Source organism: Callorhinus ursinus, unplaced genomic scaffold, assembly GCF_003265705.2.
Source record: "Callorhinus ursinus isolate GAN/ISIS: 27379988/994484 unplaced genomic scaffold, GSC_fseal_2.0 scaffold7, whole genome shotgun sequence".
NCBI classification, from domain to species: domain Eukaryota; kingdom Metazoa; phylum Chordata; class Mammalia; order Carnivora; family Otariidae; genus Callorhinus; species Callorhinus ursinus.
Window position 1 is genome coordinate 29089788 of NW_027397069.1, and position 26694 is coordinate 29116481.

At 38.1% G+C, this 26694-nt stretch overlaps 1 protein-coding gene across 5 annotated transcripts in view; it reads right to left on the reverse strand.

Annotated features, from left to right (window-relative positions):
* Positions 1 to 26694, reverse strand: part of PIBF1 (progesterone immunomodulatory binding factor 1) — a 243466-nt gene that overhangs the window by 7779 nt on the left and 208993 nt on the right. For 2 of the 5 annotated variants that reach the window (XR_012378762.1, XR_012378761.1), the window contains one exon: positions 2893 to 3033. Coding sequence is in view for 1 of the 5 variants with exons in the window: in XM_073894444.1 (XP_073750545.1) it covers positions 23910 to 23948 (39 nt within the window). In the remaining 4 variants the exon portion in view is untranslated. Of the gene's footprint in view, positions 1 to 2892; positions 3034 to 20963; positions 23949 to 26694 lie in introns of those variants that run through there. The other 3 variants (XR_012378764.1, XR_012378765.1, XM_073894444.1) reach the window with 3 other exon arrangements.

Sequence of the window (26694 nt, forward strand, 5' to 3'; positions counted from 1 at the left end):
ATATATATATATAATCAAATAAAATTGGAAATATCCCAAGTGACCAACAACAGAATAGTTCGACAATATATCTATACAATGGCTATAGTTCTGCCATCAGAAATTACATTATTTAAAATTTTTAGTCACATGATATGTCAAGTAAAAAAATTAAGAGGTTTTATAAACACACACACATAAAGACAAAAAGAAAATGCAAAAGGTATGTTTTTGGTGGCTACCATGGGATGGTCAAAGGATTGGTAGTTTTTAATTGTTTTTCAATATTTTCTAAATTTTCCACAATTTCCATGTGTTTCATTCATAATCAGAATAAATGTTTTCTTTTTTTTTTTTTTTTTAGATTTTATTTATTTATTTGACAGAAAGAGAGAGAGCCCAAGTAGGCAGAGGGAGAGGAAGAGGGAGAGGCAGGCTCCCTGCTGAGTAAGGAGCCCAGTGCGGGGCTGGATCCCAGGACCCTGAGATCATGACCTGAGCTGAAGGCAGACACTTAACTGACTGAGCCACCCCGTCGCCACTAGAATAAATGTTTTCAATAAAAATGTAAGTAAATGTTGCCTTTACACAGTTAAATGTTCATTGGGCCTGCAGATAATGACCAAGATTTTCCATTTGAGGGGCATCTGGCTGGCTCTGTGGGTAGAGCATGTGACTCTTGATCTTAGGGTTGTGAGTTCAAGCGCCAGCTGGGGGTAGAGATCACTTAAAAAATTTTTTTTAAATCTTAAAAAAAAAAATGATTTTCCATTTGAAAGCAACAAGTAAAGCCACAACTTGTGATCACCCTGTGCTGTGAAGATATGTAAACTTTCTTAACCAAACTTTTAGATTTTCAAGACTCACTGCAGAATAAATAAGCTGGAGATTACAAAGTTTGAACTTGGAGAGGGACAACCTGGGGAATGTTTGAAATATAAATATAAGTATGTTTCATTTCCTAAGTGATCAGTAAGACTTCTACAGTGATTTTTACTCAGGTCTTTTGGGTATCTCATTTTCTTGCTTCGTTTTCCTCTATTAAAGCTTATTTACAGAGTTTTGACAAAATGCATAGACTCTTAAAGCTAGATAAAATTTATAGGCATCTTTAAAGAGCTGTTTGTGTTGTTTTTTTTAATTCTAAAATATTCATAGAGGAGATATAGAATGAAATAGTTTCTAATGAGATGTTTATACTTCCTTCTTCCTTGTTCTCCTTGCCAGCACCCAAAGTTGTTCAAAAGTAATTTCCAAGGGGCGCCTGGGTGGCTCAGTCGGCTAAGCCTTGGATTCTTGGTTTCCTCTCAGGTCATGATCTCAGGGTCCTGGGATCAGGCCTTATGGAGTCAGGCTCTGTGCTCAGTGGAGAGTCGCTAGAGATTCTCTCCCTCTCCCTCTGCCCCTCCCGCTGATTGCGTGTGCTCTCTCTCTCACTCTCAGTCTCTCTCTCAAATAAATAAATAAATCTTAAAAAATAAACAAGTAATTCCCAAATTTGCTTACTGGGAATTGAAAATTAATGCTGGGGGAGGGTGGCGTTGGTGGTCTAGGAACTTGATTTTTTTTTTTAAAGATTTTTATTTTTTTATTTGAGAGAGAAAGAGAGAAAGCATGAGCAGGGGGCAGGCAGAGGGAGAAGTAGGCTCCCCACTGAGCAGAGAGCCCAACTCAGGGCTCAATCCCAGGACCTGGGATCACGATCTGAGCCAAAGGCAAACACTTAACCAACTGAGCCACCCAGGTACCCCTAGGAACTTGATATTTAAAACATTTTCTATAAACTATTCAACAGAGAGCTGATTTCTGAATTAAGGGCCCCCCTTTTTTCCCCAACTCCTGATCATGGTATCAACCCACATGTAAAACACACACAGACACACACACACACCAGTCCCTATTTTAAATCATCCTGTACATTGGTGCCTGCAAACATGTATCCAACACACTCCATGTGCTGAGCACTAGTATAGGCCTTGGATCTATGAAGAAGAATTAGACACGATCCCTGCCCTCGGCATCATCTGAAAAGTAACCCCCCCCCCCAAATATTTCATTACTTCTCACAATCAGTAGACGAGTCAAAACTCTTCTGAGTGGGACTTTGAGCTGGCCCCCATCTGACCTTTCCAACCTGGAATCCCACTATGCCCCCCTCCCAAGAAACTTAGGCTCTAACCGTGGGGCTTATTTGTCATTTCCCAAATATCGCTGCTGTTCCCTCCAACTCTAATGTCTTTCTTTGACCAAAAAACCACATTATCACAAGCCCAACTAAAATCCCACCTCTCTTCCAATGTCACTCCATACGTTCCAGTAAGAATTACCCTCTTCTGGGGCATTTGGCTGGCTCAGTGGGTGGAGCATGTGATTCTTGATCTTCGGGTTGTGAGTTTGAGCCCCACATTGAGATTACTTAAAATGACTTAAAATTAAATCTTAAAAAAAAAAAGAATTACTCTCTTTTGGTTTCTTCCCCTTCCCATTAGCTTTGTTTCTCCAGTAAAGCATTTCTTACTATCTGCCTTGTATCCATCTCAACCAACAAATCATATGTTCCTGCAGGACCCAAATGGTCTTGTCTTTGAGTTGTATGATGTCTCCTACCACAGTGTCCCATACAAAATAGGCAACTGATGTTCGGTGAACTCAATTTTATTCATTATATACATAAAAGGTAAAATTAAGAATAAAAGTTTGATAGAATGCCTTCTAAAAATGTAGAAGAAATTAGAGAAACATCTCCATTTATAACATTTACAACCAATATCATATTAATTGATTCAGGCAAGAATTAATGAAAGCTAAAATAATTGGGTGAAATTCTGATGAGCAATAAGATACTTACATAGTCATAAAGTATTTCCCCATAGATGAGGTATTAATTACCTCATGGGAAAAATGGTAACTTACCAGTAGAAAAACTTGACAGATACTACCTTAAGCAAATGATCAAAATTAATATCATCAGGGGTTTCTGGCTAGCTCAGTAGAGCATGAGACTCCTAATATCACAGTAGTGAGTTCAAGTCCCACATTGGGGGTAGAGGTTACCTAAAAAAAAAAAAATAACATCATCATTAATGGGACAAACTGACTTCATGTCCTTCCTGATGTGATGAATTGAGAAGGATGAAACATTACTTATCTTGCATTCCTACCAAAAATTCATACCCTGAATTCAACCAGGAGGAAAGATCAGACAAATTCATATTCAGGAACTTTCTACAAACCCACCCTACTGTACTCTTCAAAAATGTAAATATCATGAAAGATCAAATTGATCTTGATCTGTTTGAAACAGATGTGGTGGGGGAGATTGTTATAGGGAACATTATTGGGGTAATTAGCAAAATTTGACTATGGACTGTAAATTAGCAAAATTTCAGTGTGGACTGTAAATAAAACTTTCATACACTTTGAAATTCCATTTTTAGGAATTTATTTCTCAAAATCACTTAAATGTGCACAAAGACAGACTTACCAGAATGTTTATTGCAGCATTGTTTGTAATGAACATTCTTGGGGAAATTAGCAAAATTTGAGTATGGACAATGGTACATTCTAAACTTTATAATGTAACTCTCTATTAAGAGAATGTTTTTGGGGCACCTGGCTGGTTCAGTCAGTGGAGCATGCAACTCCTGATCTTGGGGTTGTAAGTATGAGACCCCCACTGGGTGCAGAGATTACTTTAAAATAAAATCTTTAAAAAAAGAGAGAGAGAGAATATCCTTGTTCTTAGAACATGCATCCTAAATATTTATGGATAAAAGGTCAAGATGTTTGTAACAGTTGAATGAATCAAGCCCCCCCCCCCCAAATATGTGTGTGTGTGTGTGTGTGTGTGTGTGTGTGTGTAGAGAGAGAGAGAGAGAGAGAGAGAAACAGAGCAAATGTGGCAAAATGGTGATCTGGGTAAAAGGTATATGGCAATTCTTTGTTTATTTTTGCAACTTTTTATGTAATTTTGAAAGGATTTTGAAATTAAAAGAATAAAAGTTTGGGAAATATTTGATTTACTTCAAAAGTTAAGATCCTACTTTCCGGGACTGGTTTTCACAGACTTGTATTTGTAGCAGTCTTAAGAGTTAAATCCAAGTGAACCCATCACAAACCCACAAAGTAACTCCATCTTAGCTAAAACACATCCCTTCCCTCAGCCTTCATGGACCTAACATTTCTCTGTCACGACGCCTCTGATGTCCTGGGTACCATCACCATCACTGCACTTATCAAATTTGCTTTTATTATATTCCATGTTGCATTCATATTTGTTTCCCCAGCCTGGTCTCTGCCAAGTAGAGCAGTAAAAGAAAATGTATGACTGAATGAAGAACGCATGCGTGCACACACACACACGGTGAGCATTGAGTGAAGGTATGAATGAAAGATTGACTTTGAGTTAATAATGGTTGAAGCAATGAAATCTCAATCTTATTTTAATGTGGTTTAGATTCAGTTTTGCCTTTTCATTTTGAAAAACAAACAAATAGACCAAAAAACTGCTGCAAGGTCAGGGTTCCTCTTTAGTGGGCCCATGTTAGATCCCAACGAGCACTGTGATTGTGTTTCAGAAAACAGATCTCTTGTAGCATGAAATAAAGACCTATACCAGGGAATTAGTTGGGCTTTAGAGATGTGTCTTTCAAATTTGAAAACTACTAGATTCTTCTTTGTGCCACCAGAGAATTTTGAGAAAATCAGACCCTTAATATTGTTCACAACTTTATTTTTGAGGTTTTAAAATGTAGACATTAGAAGCAGGTGTAGCCTAATGACAAAGTGTAACAAAAGACCAATTACACAAAGAAAATGAAGAAATGCATAGGTAAATTCCCCACAGTGTGTATGTATAGGGGGTAGAGGGCAGATTCAATATTTCTTTATAAAAAAATTTTTTTAAAGCAACCAACAAATATTTACTAGATTCCTACCATGTGTAAAACATGAGAAGTTATGGTGAAAGCAAGGTCCTTTAGTGGAATAGCTTCCCAATAGCTTCCCACCGGTTGAAGTTACAATAGATGCACACACAAGATAAATTCATCATGTGCAAATGAATGGTAAACAAGGAAAAAAGAGATCACAGAGATCACCGTGGAAGTTGATTCTTGGATTGTCCCTTAAAGAAAAGACAAGATTCTCTGAAACAGTAGCTAGAAGGAAGGGGGAGGGAATTCCAGGCAAGAACTGGCATGGCACTTAGGGTTTAAATTACAAATTGGATCTACCGGTGAGAGCACCGGGCACATGGATTAATCAAATCCAGTTTCTACACGCTATATAAAGAATTTATGTAATACAGTCTAGGAGAATGTCTAACACAGTGGAGAGTCTCATGAAATCAATGTGACCATAATATTAAAAGACAAGTGACCCCTCAACTTCCAACCACCCAAAATAGTAAGAGACTATCTGGGAGAAAATGTTTGCAACAAAGGATTAATATCCACTATCATAAAAGAGATCTTGAAAAATCTATAAGGCAAAGAGAACCCAAGAGAAAATTAGGCAAGCATGGTAAATAAACAATTCACAAAAGAAGATATACAAGTGGCTGACAAACATACAAGAAGAGCCTCAACCTCACTACTAGGGAGAAATGCAAGTCAAAACAGCAGTGGAATACCATTTTTGCTCAACTGATGTACAAAAATGAAAAAGATTCAGTGAGACTGGGGGAAAACTGTAAGTCTCATAATGTTAGTAAAAATATAACTTTGTATGATTTTGTAAAATGTTTATCTGTACAGAAATCTAGAGCATCTATCAAAAGGTTCAATTTTCATACACTCTGAAATTCCACTTTTAGGAATTCATTCCTCAAAATCACTTAAATGCACAAAGACAGATAGACATATCAGAATGTTTACTGAAGTATTGTTTGTAATGATGAAAAATTGGCAACCATCTAAATATTCAACAATAAGTAACATAATGACCAAGTAAATGATTAAGTAAATTCTAATATATCCACATCATGGGATCCTATCCAACAATTTTAACGAACAAAGTAACTATATCTGTAGTGACATGAAAAGATTTCTAAAGGCATGACAATTTTTAAAAATGTCACTGGTTAATACTATTTCATGGTGCCATTCACATAAATAATTTATATGAAATATATGTTGTCTAAAATGGCTAACATGGGGTGCCTGGGTGGCTCAGTCAGTTAAGCATCACACTCTTGATCTCAGCTCAGGTCTTGATCTCAGGGTTGTGAGTTCAAGTGCTGCACTGGGCTCCATGCTGAGCATGGAGCCTACCTAAAAATAAAATAAATTAAATAAATAAATTAATAATAAAATAAAATAAAATAGCTAACACAAAATTACCAATAGTTTTCTTCTGGGAAGAAGCAAGAGATCGGAGATCATGGATGGCAGGAAGTGAGGGAGGTGCTACCTATGTCCTGATAGTAATTAAGACATCAATATTGTTATTCTTAAGCACTGGCAATTCCATGCATAAAGTAGCCTACCTTCATGAATGTTCTAATACTAGGGAGATAAGCCCGGATTCATGGAATTTATTGGTCTGAAAAGAACCAAAGGATTTATCTATCCTAAAAAAACAAAAACAAAACAAGACAATTTTTGGGAGCTTGGGTGGCTCAGTCGGTTAAGCATCTGCCTTCAGCTCAGGTCATGATCCCAGGGTCCTGGGATGGAGTCCCGAATCCAGCTCCCTGCTCTGTGGGGAGTCTGCCCCTCCTCCCACTTGTTCTTTCCCTCTCAAATAAATAAAATCTTAAAAAAAAAAACCTTTCAATTTAGAAGAAATGAAAAATCCATTATTAAATAAACATTTACTGAGTGACACAAACTGTGCTAATGAGCACTGGGAATCCAAAGACCAAAAGCATTATTAAATGTTAACCATAAAATACTATAAAAACCCAGAAGATAAAGTATTATCTGGGCCAGCTAGTCAAGGAAGGCTTCTTGGAGGAGGAGACCTATGAGAAGGGCCCTGAAGAATTTGAACTCAGTTGCTTGATGCAAGTCGAGTAATCTTCCACTGCATGACCCTTAGGCTTCTATGATAGGAACATAGAAAGTAAGAAGTAATTAAAATAATTTCATATTTCTAAAGGGAAGTCATCCATAAAAAGAGAGGCCTTGTGTCTACCCATTTAAAAATATATATTTGAGGGGCACCTGGCTGGTTCAGTTGGAAGAGCATGTGACTCTTGATCTCGGGGTTGTGAATTCAAGCCCCATGTTGGGTGTAGAAATTACTTAAAAAAAAATCTAAAAAATATATATGTATATATTTACATATATATATGAAACTAAGTATAGTTTCTCAATATATTGTACATATACTGTAAGATATAATGCTACTGGAAGTGGCTCCTGGAAAGATATCAGCAGAATCATCAGTTATTATGCTTGCTAGAGTCTTTTGCTAAGTCAATTTAGGAGATCTAATCCTTTCAATTTTCCTGCTTCATTATTTTAGGTTGATAATATCCCTGAAAAAATCTCTCTCTTATTACAGATATTTGTTCATGTATAGTCACTTTTCCCCCCACAAAGCATCCTTTTATGCTTTTCCTTGTTTATTTGGTGAACTGGTTAAATGTGTTTAATTGTATGCCTCTAGTAATATGTCATCATTGGAATTACTGGGTGACTTTTTGGGGAATTTGGTGCCACGTCAGCCCTGTGACATTTGATCTACATAGGCTGTCCTGACATGTTAGCAGCACATACGTTGCACTCGTATGGGATGCTAAGCTGCAGCCTCATTCGTTTAATTAAGGAGGCAAGTCACCTCTCAGGAGTTCATGTTTTGCAAAGAAAGAGCCATAATACATTTTTATGATAGCTTGGTAAATCTCTTAAAGAAACGGGAGAGGTTTATGGCAGAAATGGTGATAAAGCTTTAATGACATGTGTGTGGTTAACTCTGTTTTAGCCATTCAAGTTAACTTCTACCTATATTTATGGGCTCGATTGCATAATAATGAAGTTTGCCGGACGTACCCAGAAGATAAGGTTACAGAGACAAGTTATTTAAGTTTGAAAGCAAACCACAGCTCCTGCTGGGAAACTAGTTTATAGACAATTTTGTGACACAAGTGAATACGTCATTCATTTTCTTTATTTTTTTCTTATCTTATAGTTAACAGTAGGCTATTAATCATTGTTTGAATGGGCAGCATCATGAGTTAACCAAAGAATGCAGCTTCAGGGATTGATTAGCTGAAAAGTTAGCAAATTATATTATAAAAATGAAGATAAACATTTGATGATATTCAAACCACCGCAAGCAAAGGGATGGTTTGCACTTATCCTGATGTCCTACTAGACAATGGTTTCCTTCATGAGCTGCATTCAGTAATGAGACTCATTTCTACTGACAAATATTACTTGATCAATAGACCTTGCATTTGCCACAAGAAATGACCTTTTGTGGTTAATGTATAACTGATTATTGTTCTTCCTCTGTAGTAGCCTACATTTTACAGTACAGAAATACACTATGTACGTTAAGCACACTAAAACACTAAAACATGTCAAATGCTGGTAGTACCCCGTCCTAGTGTGATTACGTTTGGCATTCTACAACACTGGTGATACATTTGCACTGTGCTCACCTAGCGTTTCAGTCTTTGCTGAATGCAATAAAACTTTTGCCATAATATTTAGACACTCAGAAAAATCAAGGATATTCTTCTTACACATTAGGGCGGGGGGTGGGGGGGGGGAGACCTCTAATGGTGACAACAGAGGGGCTGAATGATAATGTGTGTAGGAGAGAGACTACTCAGTGAAAGCAAATTACCCTAAAATCTTTGTTGTGGAAAATTAAAACTAATGACCTGTTCGTGTTGTAATGCAGAATCGCCTATAACCGAATTTCCCAGTGTGAGATGCAGTTTATTTTCAAACGTAAATAACTTGTCCATTTAATAATTTGCTTTTCCCCATTACTGGCGAGAGAGAGCCATTTACAACAGCCACCTTCCTATTCCATTAATTGTCAACAATTCAAAGGAGTTCCATTATTTTCCCTCTGATAATTTTAATAAAGTGATTTAAAAAAAAAGTGTTCCTATATTTGAGGTCTCTACCTTCCAAATAAATGTAAATAAAATGTGCCACTTTATTAAGTTTGAAATGGCCTGTTACCTGTTTTTCCTTGACCTTGTAGAGGTTTTCAGTGACAACTGAATTAACCAGGCGAGGGAGGTTCCTTGAGGGGGGCCAGTAACACTCTATTGTGTGGGATGGCACCTAGCAAGCATTTAAGATTAGGCTGTGGAGGGAACAAAGCTAGGTGTACTCTCTCCAGCGTCGGGTAAACAAGATTATTGTTCCCCATTCCTGCTGCTTGGAATGAATGCAATGCTGCAAAGCTAATTGCTGCCATAATTAGGAAACACACACACACACACACACACACACACACACACACAACTTGGAATGTGCTAATTTAATATGGCTTAGATCTCAGAGACATTTGCCCTCCTATACAGGTGTGATTGGCTCTATTCATAGTTTTTAAATGATAAGTTTAAATGTTATCGTGATCCCGGAAAAAAATCCTCCACGTTCGAAGTAGCAGCTAGCCCCAGGTACAAGTGCTTCACTGTCACGAGCAGCCTAGCCAGGTGAGGAGAAAATCCCATTTTGGGATTTAATACGATGTATGATCGCAAGTACAATCAGTGGAAACATTCTCTTCTCAGACCAGGCCTTGCTTGGCACGCAGGCTTTGCCTCACACCGTTTCATAAAATACGCAACTTTCAAACCACCTCCACATAAGGAGATTTCACTCTGCTGTTGAGAAATCCTTCCTCCTATCTAACTAAATCGCCCCATCTGCACTGTAGCAATCCCATTTCCTCACATCTTCAGCAACATCTAACATTCTATATTAACATGTATTTTCTTCCAACATCAACAAAATTAAAATGGAACAACTTAAAAAAAAAGTATTTCCTTCTCTCCCTACTGCACTCATATACTGTGATGGGATTATTTAGTTGGTTTCAAATTAAAATGAAACATTTTAGGAATCAAACATTAAGTGGTGGATTCCCGTGGGGTGTGTCTAAAGGTGGAGACTGAAGAAAACAGATTTCTGAGTGGCCAGAATTACGATTAACAGGTTAGCAAGTGCATCTCAGTTAAGGCTTTACCTTTTATTCCGTGCTTTATAGGAAAAATAGGACATTTTAAAGATTTAGATCTTGCTCTTCAATAAGATAACTATTTTGACCAATGGGAACATTAATCCACACACTAATAATTACAGCTTTTTACTGCTTGGCCTAAAATAATCTTTCTACTGTAATTAGATTTGAAGGGGAACCAGAAAAGACCGTCAGTAAAATGCTGTCACAAATTCCCTCCAAAACTGCTCGCCTGTAATTAAGGTGCATTTACAGATCTGATATTCCTTAAAAGAAGCATTAACATTACAAAGACCAATTATTCACGGTCAAACAAAAGAGATTCAGATTCTCTGATCAAAGCAGTAATCTCTTTTACAATTGTTATTTTTGAAGTATCTTCAAACAGAACAAACACACATCGACTATGTAAACAGGGATAGCTGTGGGCTAATCTGCTGTTTCCAGGATCCCAAGGGTTTCCCACATGGCTCAAATTTAGTAGGCTATACCCCACTTTCCATTCCAAACCCCAAGCTGACCGTGCTGAGGAACAGTAACTTTATATAAGGGAAAAATTCCAAATACCGTTTTGAGGACTGAAACTGTCATAATGTCAAGGTCGTCTGACATTTTTAATGTCACCTTGTTCATTTTTCCAAAGTTGCTTGTTTTGAGCACGTCAACAAGCTCGTTAAATGATCAAAGGCAGAGAAACAAAGATACTCATGGAGTGCGAGAGTACTGACTTCGGTGTGAGAAATTCTGAATTGGAGTTTGGCCTCTTCTCTTGCTGTACAGCATTGAGGGAATTTCCTTAACAACTCCAGACCTTTCTCTGCAAATGAAAAATAAGGATCCCAGCACAACCCTAACCTCGGTGGTTGTGAAGGCCAAAGGATCCCTCAGGCAGGAGGAAGCTTTCGGTGAACCTTAAAACACTTCCCAAAGACGAGGAATATTCGTTGAAATAAGAATATATGTTGAAACCTCATTGTATCTTTGGATAGACATCCTTGGAGTCCCAAAGAGTAAAAACTTAAAAAGACAACAACAACAACAACAAAACTCTAACATTTATGACAGTTTAAGCCAAATCTTTTTCATCAAACTCTAGCTCTGTGGTTCAAGAGAGTTAAAGGGAGTTCTTTTCTAAAGGGCCCCTTAGAACCTTTTGACTCTCCAAGAGAATGGCTGTAGTACGAGACGTATGTCAAACATTTGACAGAACTACTTTATCCTCAGGCTGCTGGAGGGGCTGAGTGTTCCTTCGAAAACACTTTGGGAATTGTTGCCTTCTGGTGTGCTGCTGATTTAGTTGGGTAGGAGGTGCTTAGATGCTCAAGTAAATCTACTTTTTAGTCTATACCATTTGGTACAAATGAACAGTTAGTAGCAGCAGAATGTCCTAAAATAAATCACAGCAGAAGGAGTTTGCAACAATCTGCCACTTTGAGACAGTATAGCTCCCAGTTCCCCCATTTATAACCTGAGCGACTTTAGGTAGGTTTGCAAATCTCTCCAAGTCTTATTAGTTTCATCTGTAAGACAGAGATAATATTTACTGCATTAAGTTGTGGCCCAAATCAAATAAATCCCTTTAAAGAATAATAAATGGTAGGTTTAATGTTCTCATTCTCTTTTCGGAAATGTCTAGGTTAAAAGAGTGACCTTCTCTAGGTCACATAGCAACTCGATGACATTGTTAGAAAGGGACCAGAATTTTGGATACTACTCTCGTTTGGATTCACCTCTCTCGAAATTCTAGAATGGTTCATTAAAGAGAAGATTTGTAAGAAGAAAAGGAATAGTCACTAGGGACCAATATTATTTCAGTATAAACAAGTTGGGCCAAACTAAGACGAGCATTTTTTCTTTCCCAGAGGTGCTATTAGATTCATAGCCAGGGGGGATGCCAGAGGCAGGAGAAAAAAAATATCTTTAGTTGTTCTTGTGGATAAGATGGTTATAGGTAAAGTAGCCCACAATCCAGCAAGATTTATTTATAGCTATTTGAAAAAACTGTACCAAAAGAGTGACTTATTTCAACCTAGAAGGAAATGTGAGCATTTATCACAGGGCTCTCTCTTGAACAACATTTTAATCAGTGAGTTGGAGGAAAACAGGGGAGTCACACAAGATCTCAGTTGGGAGGAAAAGCTTATACGCTGGATGGCAAAATCAGGAATCATAAAGGTTCCAACAGGCTAGAGTGATGAGTAGAATTAAAAATGATAGTTAATACAGAAAGATTTCACTTATGTCCTGAAAATTCAATTTGGGACTGCATCCCAGCTCTCTCACTTATGTAAGTCCTGTGACGTAAGTACTTTGAATCTGTTTCCCCATCTCAAAAATGCAGATAATAACTACCTCATGAGTTGGGAGAATTACGTAATACAAAGGGCCCGCTTAAGGAGGTATCCAGTGCAGATCCTGACACACTCAGTTGGTCAGGTCAACAAGTACTAGCACTAGTAGTATCAAGAGACTAATAATACTAGTAATAGTAAAAAAAGTTAACACAGAAAAAAGCTTAGGAGTTTTAACTGACTACAGGTTCAATAGTAGTGAATACTTTGATGAGGATGACAACTATTTAGGTGAGTTCTAAGTAGTTCTAGAACCCCATTTTTAGAGACCCAGGGGCAGATGAGAATGCATCTATGCATTCGTGGCCAGGTGATAAAGAGTTGAGAAATCAAATCACATGAAAAGCAAATGACTTTGCGACGCGCCTTGGGTAAATTCCTTAAAAACAAAAACAAACACTTTATCAAAGTATGATTGGTGTACAAAAAGTTGTATATACCTAATATATATAACTTGATGAGTTTAGAAGGAATTCCTCTTAAATATATCACTTTCTTTAATCCTCTCTGTAACTCATTAGGTACATATAATTATCCCAGTTTTCAGTTTATTTTATTTATTTATTTTTTATTATCCCAGCTTAAAGATGAGGAACTAAGGCTCAGGGAGGTTAAGTGGTCACACATCTAGGAAGAAGTGGCACTGGAATAGGAAGCTGGAATATGGGCATAGAAAATGTTCATAAAATGTCCAAGGGATAAAATCAAATTAGGATTCAATTGAAGGACAGTCTATAAAATAACTGACATGTACTCTTTGAAAAAAACCATCAATGTCATAAAAGACAAAGAATGATTGAGGAACTATTCTAGATTAAAGAAGATTTAAGAGATAGAACAAGTGAATGCAATGAATAATTGGAGATTTTCTTGGCATAAAGGCCATGATTGGGACAGTTGCTGAGATCTGAATAAGGTCTTTAGATTAGATAATTGTGTTGTATCAATGTTAATTTCCTGATTTTGATAATTATCCTGTGCTTCTGTGAAAGAATGTTGTTTTTAGGAGATGTTCATTGAAACATTTGGCAGGGAAAGGAAATCATATCTTCAAAGGTATTCTCAAAGGTTCAGAACAGCAACACCCCCACCAACAAAAAGAGGTGGGGGAAGGATAAAGCAAATGTGATGAAATGTTAACATTTGGAGAATCTGGGTAAGGGATAAATGAGAATTATTTGCATTATTCTTGCAACTTCTCTGTAAATTCAAAAAGTTTCAAAGAATTAAAAAATAGGTAGGGTGATGAAAAAATAATAAATTTAGGAGGAAATACTCCGTGGACAATTGGTAAAGTGGGATTGAAAGTAGAAGACTCCAAGTATTTATACAGGCTACAGAATTTGAAAGTCATATGTGATAACAATTGTTTCATTCCTTTTGTCCATTTTCTCAGAAAAATACTTATCATCCTTTAGAATGTTTAAAAAATATATAGTTGTACTAACTTAGATTTTACCAACACCTTTTTCCCAAAGTGATGAAGACTTTTCAAATAAATTTATTGTTTTTTAAATTTTATTTACTTTTTATTTCATCATCATCGTTATTATTTAAAGATTTTATTTATTTATTTATTTGAAAGAGAGCACAAGTGCAGGGAGGGGTGAGCGTGAGGAAGAAGCAGACTCCCCGCTGAACAGGGAGCCTGATGTGGGGCTCGATTCCAGGACCCCAGGACCACGACCTGAGCTGAAGGCAGACTCTTAGCCAGCTGAGCCACCCAGGTGCCCCTATTTTATTATTTTTTTTCCAAAGTAGGCTCCATGCCCAATGTGGGGCTCAAACTCATGACCCCAAGATCATGAGTTGCACATTCTACCGACTGAGCCAGCCAAGCCCCCATGATCAAATTAAAACTTAGTTTTCACTGATTTGGGAGAAACAAGTTCTATACATTTGAACAGAGACCAGAAAGGTATCTCAGGAGGAGAAAGGATAAAAAAAGGGCATTTCACACTATATCACATATGAGTATACAGATCTCCTTAAAAAATAAAAAAATCTGGGGTGCCTGGCTGGCTCAGTTGGTAGAGCATGTGACTCTTGATCTCAGAGTCAGGAGTTCAAGCCCCATGTTGGGCAGAGAGCTTCCTTAAAATAAATAAAATACACACATAGATAAATCTTTAATGTTGTGGAGATGTGAGGGGCTCAATGAATAGCTTCTTTCTTCCCAGGCAGGGTCTGAACAAATAGGTTAGGAAAACAAAAGTGGTGGGCAGAGATTTAAAATATCATCTTTCTTATTATTAAATGCTATATTGGAGGAAGTCTTTCAACGTGAAGGCCAAGTGAGGCTTCAGCCCTTACCTCTCTCCCTACTGGGTCTGACTTACCCGTTCAGCCACAAGGTGATGATTGTGACTTAGAAGAGGTACAGGGAACTGTTCCGGGAATAGGCTGGTTCTTCTGTAGGAAAAAAAAAAAAATGGAAAGGGGGAGGAAAGGGGTACAAGCACAGTCCCTTGAATAAAACGTACCAATCAGGAGGTGGAAAGAGGCAAGACTCCTTGAGGAAATTCCTCCTTGTGAAAGACATGGAGATGGGGTGGCAGGAGGGCAAGGGAAGATACATTTATTTCTCTGTGATACTTTTTTCCTCAGAGAAGGACAGAGAAAAACAAAACAAAACAGGAGGCTCATGATTGAACATTGAGGAATGACTATCCAAGGGGCAGAGGGTTTAGAGGGAAGTAGTGAGAGATGAAAGCTTAGAAATTCAGTCATAGGAGGTGTAGTAAGCACTTTTTGGGAAGAGAGTCTTAATTTGGTGGTTTAGGCAGAAACCAGATGGCAAGGGGTAACTGAGAATGAAGGAGGTTCTCCTTTCGGGTTTTCCCTTCCTTTGTCCTATCCTCACATGTGGGTATTCGTCAGTATCTTGCCTCTGGCGCTCTGCATTTTGTACTCTGCATTCCTCTGGACCCTCACACGCCTACCCATGGACCTCGATATAAAGTAAAGAGTGCAAGTATAATGGTGCTAGTTTGGAAGGGAGAAACACCTCTTCTTTTGAGATCAGGACAGAAAGAAGATGTAAAGATAAAGAGATTGAATAATGACCTTGTTTTTCTGGGTAACACGGGAGAAAGAGTATCCAATTAGTTAACAATTTTTTTTTCTGCCACAGACTTTGTTTTCCCCAAAATTCCTATGTTGAAACCTAATTCCCAGTGTTTTGGTATTTAGAGGTGGGGCTTTGGGGAGGTGACTAGGTCATGAGGGTCAAACTCTCATGTATATGGTTAGTGCCCTTATAAAAGAGACACCAGAGAGCTCCCCAAACCCGTCTGCAGGTGAGGACACAGCAACAACACACAGCTCCCCATGAACCAAGAAGTGGGACTCCACCAGACTTTGAATTTCCTGGTGCCTTGATCTTGGACTTCCCAGCCGCCAGAACGGAAAAAATAAATTTCTGGTATTTATAAGCCAGTGTGGATGGTATTTTGTTATAGCAGCCCAAATGGACTAAGGCATTTTTCCAAACAAAATGCAATATGAAGGAAAAAAATCGGAAAGCAAATGCCATGTTCCTTCTTTCCTTCCTTTCTTCCTACCATTCAACACAATTTGCAGGGGCAATTTTTCTGTGCCTGGCACTGTGCTAGGTGCTGGGGATACAGCAGTGTCCGATAAGATTGTCTGCTTTCACGGTATGTATATTCTATTTAGGAGGGACAGGCTATGAACAAATAAAAAAATAAATAAGAATTTCCGATATTGCTCTAAAGTAAAACAGAGATGGAATATAGAGTGGCAGGTATGTATGTGAGGAGGAAGGGACTGAACCCTAAGCTTCAAAATAGGAATTTAAGGAATTATATGTCTACACATTGAGTAAATTAAAAAACTGGGTGGCTCAGTTGGTTAAGCGACTGCCTGCGGCTCAGGTCATGATTCCGGAGTCCGGGGATCGAGTCCCGCGTCGGGCTCCCTGCTCAGCAGGAAGTCTGCTTCTCCCTCTGACCCTCCCCCCTCTCATGCTCTCTCTCTCTCTCTCTCTCAAATAAATAAATAAATAAATAAAATCTTTAAAAAAAACCTTGTATTTAAAAAATTAAATGCAAGACTATTTATGAGAGCAAAGAAAATCGTATCAACATCTGAATAGTTCTGCCAAAACCACTTCTCCTGATTCTATAAAACCAAAACAAATCAGTATCAGGGTTTTTCTTAAACACTCAATTCACCTGTCTGCATGAATATTTGCTAGAACAATCACATGCTAAATTTTATTTCACCTTTATTGAAACAACAGGTACACAATGAACCTGTGACTTAGGAACCCACGTGGAGATGTGGGGTATTTGGCCATATAATTTATTTTGATCAATGCATACACTTTAGTCAAACTAGATGGAAACTGGACTGTTAATTCTACAATTAATTAAAATACATACATATTTGGGGCACCTGGCTGGCTTAGCAGAGCATGTGACTCTTGATCTTGGGGTTGTGAGTTCAAGCTACCCATTGGGTAGAGAGATTACTTAAAAATAAACTCTTAAAAAAAAGGAAATACATATGTATTTGTGAGCATTCAGCACCACATGAGTAAAGACATGGCTGTTTTCCCTGCCTGTCCACAGATTCATTGATAAAACCATCCTCTATTAAGTATTCACGTGTAAGGTGTTGACCTACGCTCTGAGGATACCAGCAGTAAATATGCCACCCTAAAGATTTTTGCCCTCCTCGAGTTTGCTCTAATGGACATAGTGTCTTATCTTTTAGTCACCAAAGGTAATAGGAATGAGATAAATGTTTTCATTATTTGTTCTAGGTCCTTACGGTCATAGCTTTGTTCTAGCTCCAGGTGAAGGCCTTTTGGGGGAAAAGTGCTTTTTAAAACTTATCAAACACTAGAAAGAAGAAAATAAAGGTGGAGTTCACATTTTACAGAGCAGACAGTATGTTCCTGGAACTGTACTAGTAACCAGTAATGATAATGATCCAATCACACCAATAATAGTAAATCAAGATGATCGTACCAGAAATAAATGGAAAGAACTGGGAATAAAAGAGGCAGAAGATTTATGACTCTGAGTGCAGTACTGCAGAGAAGTGAGGAGAGTAATGAGAGAGAAGTCATCAGCAGTGTAGAATGTCTAAACACATTTAAGAGCACAATTTTTAATGTTAGCGACATTTCAGCTATATAACATGAACCACTTGCTAATGAAAGCACTCACAGATGGTGTTTAAGGAATTACAAATGTTATGAACTTTGAAGGTTTAGGGGATAGGTATTTAATTTTAGATTCTCAATAAATGTTTTAATTGTTCTATAGTTATTAAACAGAGGATAAAGCATGATTAGATAGAGAAAACATATATTCAATAAATACCAGATACAAAGTAACAGAGCAAAGAAGATACAAACACCGACTCATTCTTACTCAGGTACCAATTTATTAACAAAAGGAAATAAAAAAGAAAAATTTCTTAAGAAAAAGAAAGGGCAAAAAAAAAAAAAAAAGGCAAGATGAAGGAGGGAGGAAGGAAGGGAAGGAGAGAGAGGAGAAAACTTAATAGCCCCATGGAGTATTTCATAGTACGTTCCTGAAAATGATGTCAATGGGAATATATACTGGTATAAATAAATCCCATTACTATGAAGACAATGTTTGTAAGATGATTAAAATGACTTATATTTCCATTGTGTTTAGTTTTTTAAATTCTTTAAAGATTTTTTAGTTTGGGGCGCCTGGGTGGCTCAGTTGGTTAAGCGACTGCCTACGGCTCAGGTCATGATCCTGGAGTCCCGGGATCGAGTCCCACATCGGGCTCCCTGCTCGGCAGGGAGTCTGCTTCTCCCTCTGACCCTCTTCCCTCTCGTGCTTTCTATCTCTCATTCTCTCTCTCTCAAATAAATAAATAAAATCTTAAAAAAAAAAGATTTTTTAGTTGTTTTTTTTTTTTCGAGAGGCATGCGCACTAGTGGGGGAGGGGCAGGGAGGGAAGAAGACTCCCCACTGAGCAGGGAGCCTGATGTGGGACTCCATTCCAGGACCCTGTGATCATGACCTGAGCTGAAGGTGGACGCATTTCCATTGTATTTAAATGATATAGGGAAGAAATGAGGTACACTCTTCTTTTTTTTTTTTTTTAAGTAGGCCCCACACCAAGAGTGTAGCCTGACAGGGCGCTTGAGCTCACAATTCTGAGATGGAGACCTGAGCAGAGATCATGAATCCGATGCTTAACCAACTGAGCCATCTAGGCACCCTCCACTCTTCTTTTTTAAGAGGGTTGTTAGATCATTAGAAGTCTCATGACAAAAAATCACGTTACAATAGGAACATTGGAAATAAATGAAATACCCCTTGTGTAGCTGGCTGGTATGGGGAGTGAAGCTTTGTGGCCCATAAGAATAAAGTAGTCCTCTGCCAGTGAAACTATAAAATCACCAATTACTGGATTAGAGCTGATATGCAAAATCTGCTGGAAGGCAGGTTCACGGGTTCACAGGCTCCCAGAACAGAAGGACTAGAATGTAAACGGATGTGAGAAATTAGCCCAGCTAAGGAGATGTAGTAATGGCAGCGATGGGGTCAGGACTGGCAATCTGAGACCTATAAAATAATCTGTATGTCAATGCCCATCCTAGTATGTGGAGGGCAATGGTTTGGAAAGATTTTTTTTTTTTCTTGTTAAAGAACTACATTTAGGGGCGCCTGGGTGACTCAGTCGGTTAAGCATCTGCCTTCTGCTCTAGTTGTAATCCCGGGGTCCTGGGACCCATCCCCGTATCCGGGTCCCCGCTCAGAGGGGACTCTGCTTCCCCCTTTTCCTCTGCCCCTCTCCCCAGTTCGTCCTCCCTCTCTCTCAGATGAATAAATAAAATCTTTAAAAAAAAAAGAGCTACATTTAAAAAAACAAAGGAAAAACCAAAAAACCAACCAACCAAACAAAAACAAAAACCCCTGAGAACTAAAAACAAAGAAACTCCTACACTTTGTGTCATGACCCGAGGTCTCTTGTAATGCGTGTGTACAGCGGAAGCCTGAGATCTAAAGCACGAGGAGGAGCACCCCGGGACTGGAGGATGCAGTTTTCTGGGCAGAGAAAGCAAAGCAGCATGTGGTGAAAACCCTGAGAAATGAAAGAGCTGGGAGAGAATAAGGAACTGTGAAAAGGTCACGGAGTAACGTAGGGAGTAGCTCAAGAGGAGTTTGAAAGCACGCGGGCTTTGCACTCTTGGGGCGTCAGCAGGGGCGCTGGAATCAGTCGGCTCGCGCCTTGCAGCCCACCGAGCGCGTCTCTGCGCCTCTGTCGGGGTGTGATGCTGGCCCCCGTGGGAATATTTATTGCAGCCCACCGTGGAAATCTGGGTCTTACCAAATTCCGGTCTTCCCCCCTCCCCCAGAAGCCGCCTGTTAAACATTCACGAGCACACCATTCATACTGTAACGGACACTTAAAAATTAAAAGGGTAAACTTCTCTTGAGTTTTTTTCTACAATTAAAAAAAAAATGTCGAAGACGTGGCCGAGGTTTTACCATTGTACATGCTAAGTACAGGGTGATAGAGTAAAATTAGAGTGTTTAATAAATCGTATGGTAGCAAGAGTATAATACAAGTTTTTACAAATATTTAGAAGTCATGACCAACAATCCTCCCACCATCCCTGGCTTTACATGGAAGGAAACTGTAGTGATAAATTAACTGAAGGGTTTTTAACGCATTTCCCTAAAAGGGCGAAGCTGATAGTCAAGTTTTTTGATCAACTTCTAACATTTCTTTTCATTTTTGGGAGTTCATGCTTTGATTATTCGTGTGTGTTAAGATTTCATTTACTTATTTGACAGAGTGTGAGAGAGCACGAACAGGGGGAGCGGCAGGCAGAGGGAGAAGTGGACTCCCCCGCCGAGCAGGGAGCCCAATGCGGGACTCGATCCCAGGATGCTGGGAGCATGACCTGAGCCAAAGGCAGATGCTCAACCGGCTGAGCCACCCAAGCGCCCCCTGTTTTGATTATTTGAAGGACAGATTGCAATTAATTTTTTTCTCTGCTCTTAATCCATTTATCCACAGGAGAGGGCATTTTAGAAACTTAAAAACAATATCTACACCTTTACTCTTTTTCTGTGCTTGAAACTACTTAATAGTTTTTATGAAGCTGTCAGCAATAAGGAATACAACTGCTACATGCTGTGGAACTGGATGATTTAAAATGTTCAGAGCTTAAAACTTTCCCCCCTAGTAAGCAGTACATAAGCATTTCCATTATTAAAAGAAAAGAAACACTTTATATTGTATCTGGGTTAAAAGGATGGTCATTTTTATTCTATTCCACCTCATTCCATTTAGGACAGTATGTTAGATTCTAAACTGCTTCATACAGTTTGGAGACTATTAGTCACAGAATTGAATGTATTGGGTAGTGTTACATATGCTCAACTATAAAATAAGAAAAATAAAAGTAAAGCGCAAAAGACAAAATAATGTACCATGTGCTTAAAAGAAATTTATGAAGATTTTTCTAAACTACAGATATTCTCCTTCCACATAAAGGAAGCATGACCTACTTCTTGTATAAGAACTAAAACAACTGGCTAAACTTAGGAATAGTTGTGAGATCTATAGAGTGGGGGTAATAAAATATATATTTTTATCCATCTATTTAGAAGCATTTACCTTAATAATGTTATGCCAACACAGCAGTCTTTTTAATTTAAATGTATTTTTATTTATTATTGAAGTATGACATACAATGTTCTATTAGTTTCAGGTGTACGACACAGTGATTTGACATTTCTCTATCTTACTTGATGTTCACCATCTGTCACCATACGATGTTATTACAATATTATTGACTAGGTTTCCTTTGCTGTACTTTTCATCTTCATGACTTATTTACTTCATAACTGGAAGTTTGTACCTCTTAATCCCCTTCACCTATTTTACCCAGCCCCCAACCTACCTCCTCCCTGGCAGCCACCAGTTTGTCCTCTGTATTTAAAAGTCTGTTTGTTCATTTGTTTTGTTTTATATTCCACATGTAAGAGACATCGTATGGTATTTGCCTTTCTCTGACTTATTTCACTTAGCCTAATAGGTCCATCCATGTTGCTGCAAATAGCAGGCTTTCATTCTTTTCTATGGCTGAGTAATATTCCCTTATATATGTATACACCACATCTTTACCCATTCATCTATCAGTGGACACTTGGGCTGCTTCCATATCTTGGCTATTGTAAATAATGCTGCAATAAACATAGGGGTGTGTATACCTTTTTGAATCAGATTTTTTTTGTTTTTTTTTGGGGGGGGTAAAAACCCCATTGTGGAGTTACTGAGTCAAATGGTATTTCTATTTTTTAACTAATTCTTTGGTATTTCTATTTTTAATTTTTTGAGGAGCCTCTATAGTGTTTTCCACAGTGGTTGCACCAATTTGTATTCCCACCAAAAGTGCACGAGGGTCCCCTTTTCTCTACAACCTACCCAACACTTATTTCTTTTTTTTTTTTTTTTGACAATAGCCATTCTGACAGGTGTGAGGTGATATCTCATTGTGGTTTTGATTTGCATTTTCCTGATGATTAATGATGTTGAGCATCTTTTCATGTGTTTTTGGCCATCTTATGTCTTTTTTTGAAAAATGTCTACTCAGGTCTTCTGCCCAATTTTTAATTGGAATTTTTTTGTGTGTGTTGAATTGTAAAAGTTGTTTTTTGTTTTTTTTTAGGTAGGTTCTATGCCCAGCATGGAGCCCAACTTGGGGATTGAACTCATAACCCTGAGATCAAGACTTAAACTGAGATCACAAGTTGTACACTTAACTGACTGAGCCATCCAGGCACCCTGAGCTGTGTAATGTTCTTTAAACAAGAATTGGATGTTAACCCCTTCCATGGTAGTCTTTACAGTTAAGATAATTGCCAGGGGTAACTGAGTGGCTCAGTTGGTTAAGCATCCAACTCTTCATCTCAGCTCACATCTTGATCTTGGGGTCATGAGTTCAAGTCCCATGTTGGGTTCCACGTTGGGTGAGGAGACTACTTAAAAAAAAAAAAGTTAAGATAATTCTGGGAACTTGCCTATGGTTCACCATAGTTTTCTAGTCCTAAATTGGAATTTATCTGCTATTCCAGAATAAACTCATTTTGTTGGTTTTAAAAAAAAAAGAAAGAAAATATAATTCTGAACTTCTAGTCTATGAAGGCAACAAGTGAAACACCTTTGGCAACTATTGCAAAAAATTTTTTAAATTATGATCAATATAGTCAATAACTTAAAAATTTGCCAATGATGTACAATTTTATGATTAAAATGGTCATGACTGCATTAAATGAAAAATAAAATTATTCTCTATCTCATATGAAACCAATATTTAACATGGGTTTAGTAAAAAACAAGGCTCATCTATCTGGTTATTTAAAAATTTTGAATTAGGGGTGCCTGGGTGGCTCAGTCGGTTAGGCATCTGCCTTTGGCTCAGGTCATGATCCCGGAGTCCTGGGATTGAGCCCACCTTGGGCTTCCTGCTCAGCGGGGAGTCTGCTCCTCCCTCTCCCTCTGCCCCTTATCCCCACCTGTGCTCTCTCTCAAATAAATAAATCTCTTTAAAGAAATCAATACTCTGTCTCTCATGAATAAATAAATAAAAAGTTTAAAAAAATAAAATAAAAATTTTGAATTAAATTTATTGAAACATGGCATTATGTTTCATTAAATTATGTATCATTATGTGCTCTTAGCTTATACCTCAGTTGCATTTTGTTCTGTTTTCAAGTTCATGACTTGTAAGTACTGTATATAAACTGTAGATTAAATTTTAAATAAAAAAATCACAGTGTAAAGAAAAAGATTATTGTTCTGTGGAGAATGGTTTGGAGAGAGGCATGAGTAGATTTATGGAGGACAGTTAGAAGACTATTGACATAACTTAGGGAAGAGGGTACGGGGGCTTAAACTAAGGTTGACAGAAATTCACACACAGGAAATGAAATTCAAAATATAAAATCAAAGAAGTTGAAATCGTCACAAAATCTTAAATTAGATTGGATATATCAGAGCTCATGATTTCCCCCCTCCATTTAAGAACACTTATTTCATAGCTCTGTTAATCAAAAAAGCCTACGAATAAGAAAGGCCTAGAAACATTAGACATTTCCAATGGCCAGAATGTTCTATATTTTGGATTTAGTCAATTCCTTCTTCATGGTGTCATTCAGCTTGATCTATTTCTTGTTTTGCTTGTAGACTGATGTTAGATCTGAAGACTTGATTTGATTCAGGCTACATTTTTTTCCCCAAGGATACTGCAAAGGTGGTGTTTTCTACTTCACATTACATCACATCAATAGGCACGTAATTTTTGCTCACCCCACTTTTAGTGATGCTAAGGTTGATTAGAAAATTTAGGGGGTGCCTGGCTGGCTCAGACTGCAGAGAATGTGACTCTTGATCTCAGGGTTGTGAGTTTGAGCCCCACGCTGGGTGTAGAGCCTACTTAAAAAATAAAAAAAATAAATAAAATTTAGGTGGTTATGGCTGATAGTAAGTTCCCTATTATCCTTGTATCTCATTGCTTTAGCATTCATTGGTGTTTGATGCCTGAATCATTTATTTCATCAGGGGTTACAAAGTAGTGATTTCCTAATTGTTTTTCTTTTTTTCTAAAATTAAAAAGGGGTGCCTGGGTGGCTCAGTTGTTGAGCATCTGCCTTCGGCTCAGGTCATGATTCCAGGGTCCTGGGATCGAGCCCCACATCGGGCTCCTTGCTCTGCGGGAGGCCTGTTTCTCCCTCTCCCACTCCCCCTGCTTGTGTTCCCTCTCTCGCTGTGTCTATCTCTGTCAAGTGAAAAATAAAACCTTTAAAAAAACTAAAAAATAATAAAATTAAAACAAATTTTATTTATTTATTTTTTAAGAGAGAGAGCAAGCTCACACGTGGTGGGGAGAGGGCAGAAGGAGAGGAGAGAGAGAATCCCAAGTAGGCTCCATGCTCAGGTCAGTGCAGAGACCATTGTGGGGCTTGATCCCATGATGACGAGATCATGACCTGAGCCAAAACCAAGAGTCTGATGTGGAACCAGATGCTTAACTGATTGAGCCACCCAGGTGCCCTTCTTTGTTCTTTTTAGACATTTTTATTAAACTACAATTGACATATAATAAACTGCACATTTAAAAAATGTGCAGTTTGGGGCACCTGGGTGGCTTGGTCGGTTAAGCGTCTGCCTTTGGCTCAGGTCATGATCCCAGCATCCTGGGATTGAGCCCTGCGTCGGGCTCTCCACTCAATGGGGAGTCTGCTTCTCCCTCTGTCCCTCCCCCCTGCTTGTGTTCTCTCTTGCTCTGTGCATACACTCTCTCAAATAAATAAAATCTTTAAAAAAAATGTACAATTTGATAAACATTGACACATGTAAACACCCATGAGACCATTACCACAAAGAGTGAACATGTCTCTCTCCTCCTTTGTACCACCACTGTTTATTCTGCTCTTTTGTATATCTGGAAATTTTCATAATCAAAATTTTTGTAAAAAGGGGAAATATTTATGAGGCAGATCAACAAGGCTTGGTGACCGAATGCTTGGGAGTTAATGAAAGAAGGGTCTAGAATGATTCCTAGGTTCATGACAGGAGTCACTGAGTAGGTGGTGGTACCATTTACTGAAACTGAGGGACTGGAGAAGAAACTTGAACTCATTTTTGTATATGTCAAGTTTGAGGTCACAGTAGGACATCCAAGTAGAGATGTCAAGTAAGTAGGTGTTAAATTAAAAGGAACAGTTTGGCCTAGAGGTAAAAATTTGGGAATATTGGCACATAGTAACTAAAGCCAGGGAGTAGAAATTATCAAGACATTAAGTACAGAATAGGAAAAAGATTTAAGGGGAAAAAGAAACTGAAAAATTCTCATGTTTTACGATCAGCTAGAAGAGGAGGAAGGAGGAAAATGATGAGTATACAGTATAGCAGAAGCCAAGGAGGAACAGGGAGAGAATCCTCCATCTGCACTGATCCTAGGGTCATAGTCTGTAGTTTTACTTTTTGTTCAAAATACATGATTTATACACCAGTAAGTGGGGGTATACTCTTGAAAGATGTCACCTTCAATACATTAATAAAATTAAGTTTCTGAGCCTATAGAGCTGAGGTCTGGACTATGGACTCTTGTAAATCAACCAAAGTAAATGATATCTAGTGAGGACTCTTTGATAGCTAACTGGCTGGCTTTGTCGGGTGACCTCCAAGCCTCAGGAAATCTTTCCTTGAAGCATTTATAGTACTTACTACTTTCTAAAATAAGTGAGATTAAACTATATTTTTTTCTCCCACCCTCCCCCCTTTTCTTTTTGCATATTCTTAGCCTCTCAAGATTTTAGAGTAAAAGGGCATCTGTCTCATTAATAGCTTTAACCTTCTCTAAGTGTGGGAATCTTGCTTTAAAATTTCTGATGGGTGATTATCCATTCACTGTCGGTGCAAGATAGTGAATTTGGAGTACTCTGAAATTCTTGTATCGAGGTTGATAAGAATAAACCTCTCCTCTGGTGTTGGAGACATCATAGAGTTCTTTTTCAAAGCCCCTTGAGAAAAGGGTGAGGACAAACAATTCAAAGTTTAAATGCCTTATACATTTTAGGTTTTTCATGCTTGTTGAATGAATGCGTGAATTAACGCATAGAACATTCAGCTGGTTCTGAAAAGTTGACTATATACTATTAACTTAGTAAGGACTATTAGAAGAACATGGAATTCTTTCATGTCAGAATCCTTTATCACTGCAACATTATTATCTTTAGGAATAGATCTTATATCCATGAATTTTTCTTGAATGAAAATCCAACTATGCTAAGTCCTATATATATATATATATATAGTTCACCCCCCCCCAAGAAAGCTGATAAATCAAGATTTTTCCCCATCCTTTCTATCTCACTGGGGTGGGGAGTGGGGATAGAAGCAGTAGAGTATACTGGAAAGAGCATGGCCGTTAGAATTAGTCTTGGTTCAGATCTACTTCTACTGTTTATTATGTGTCTGATCTTGGGCCATTAAGTTACTCTGAATCTCAGTTTCTTCATTGTAAAAATGAAGATAATGCTTACTTGGCAAAGTTACTGCGAAGATTAAGTTAATTAAGGAGTAGAAAGCATGTAATGCAGCAACTGGCTGATAGAATGAGCTTGATAATGGTAGCTATTACTCTAAATTTGGACGACATTTCATAAAACATTTA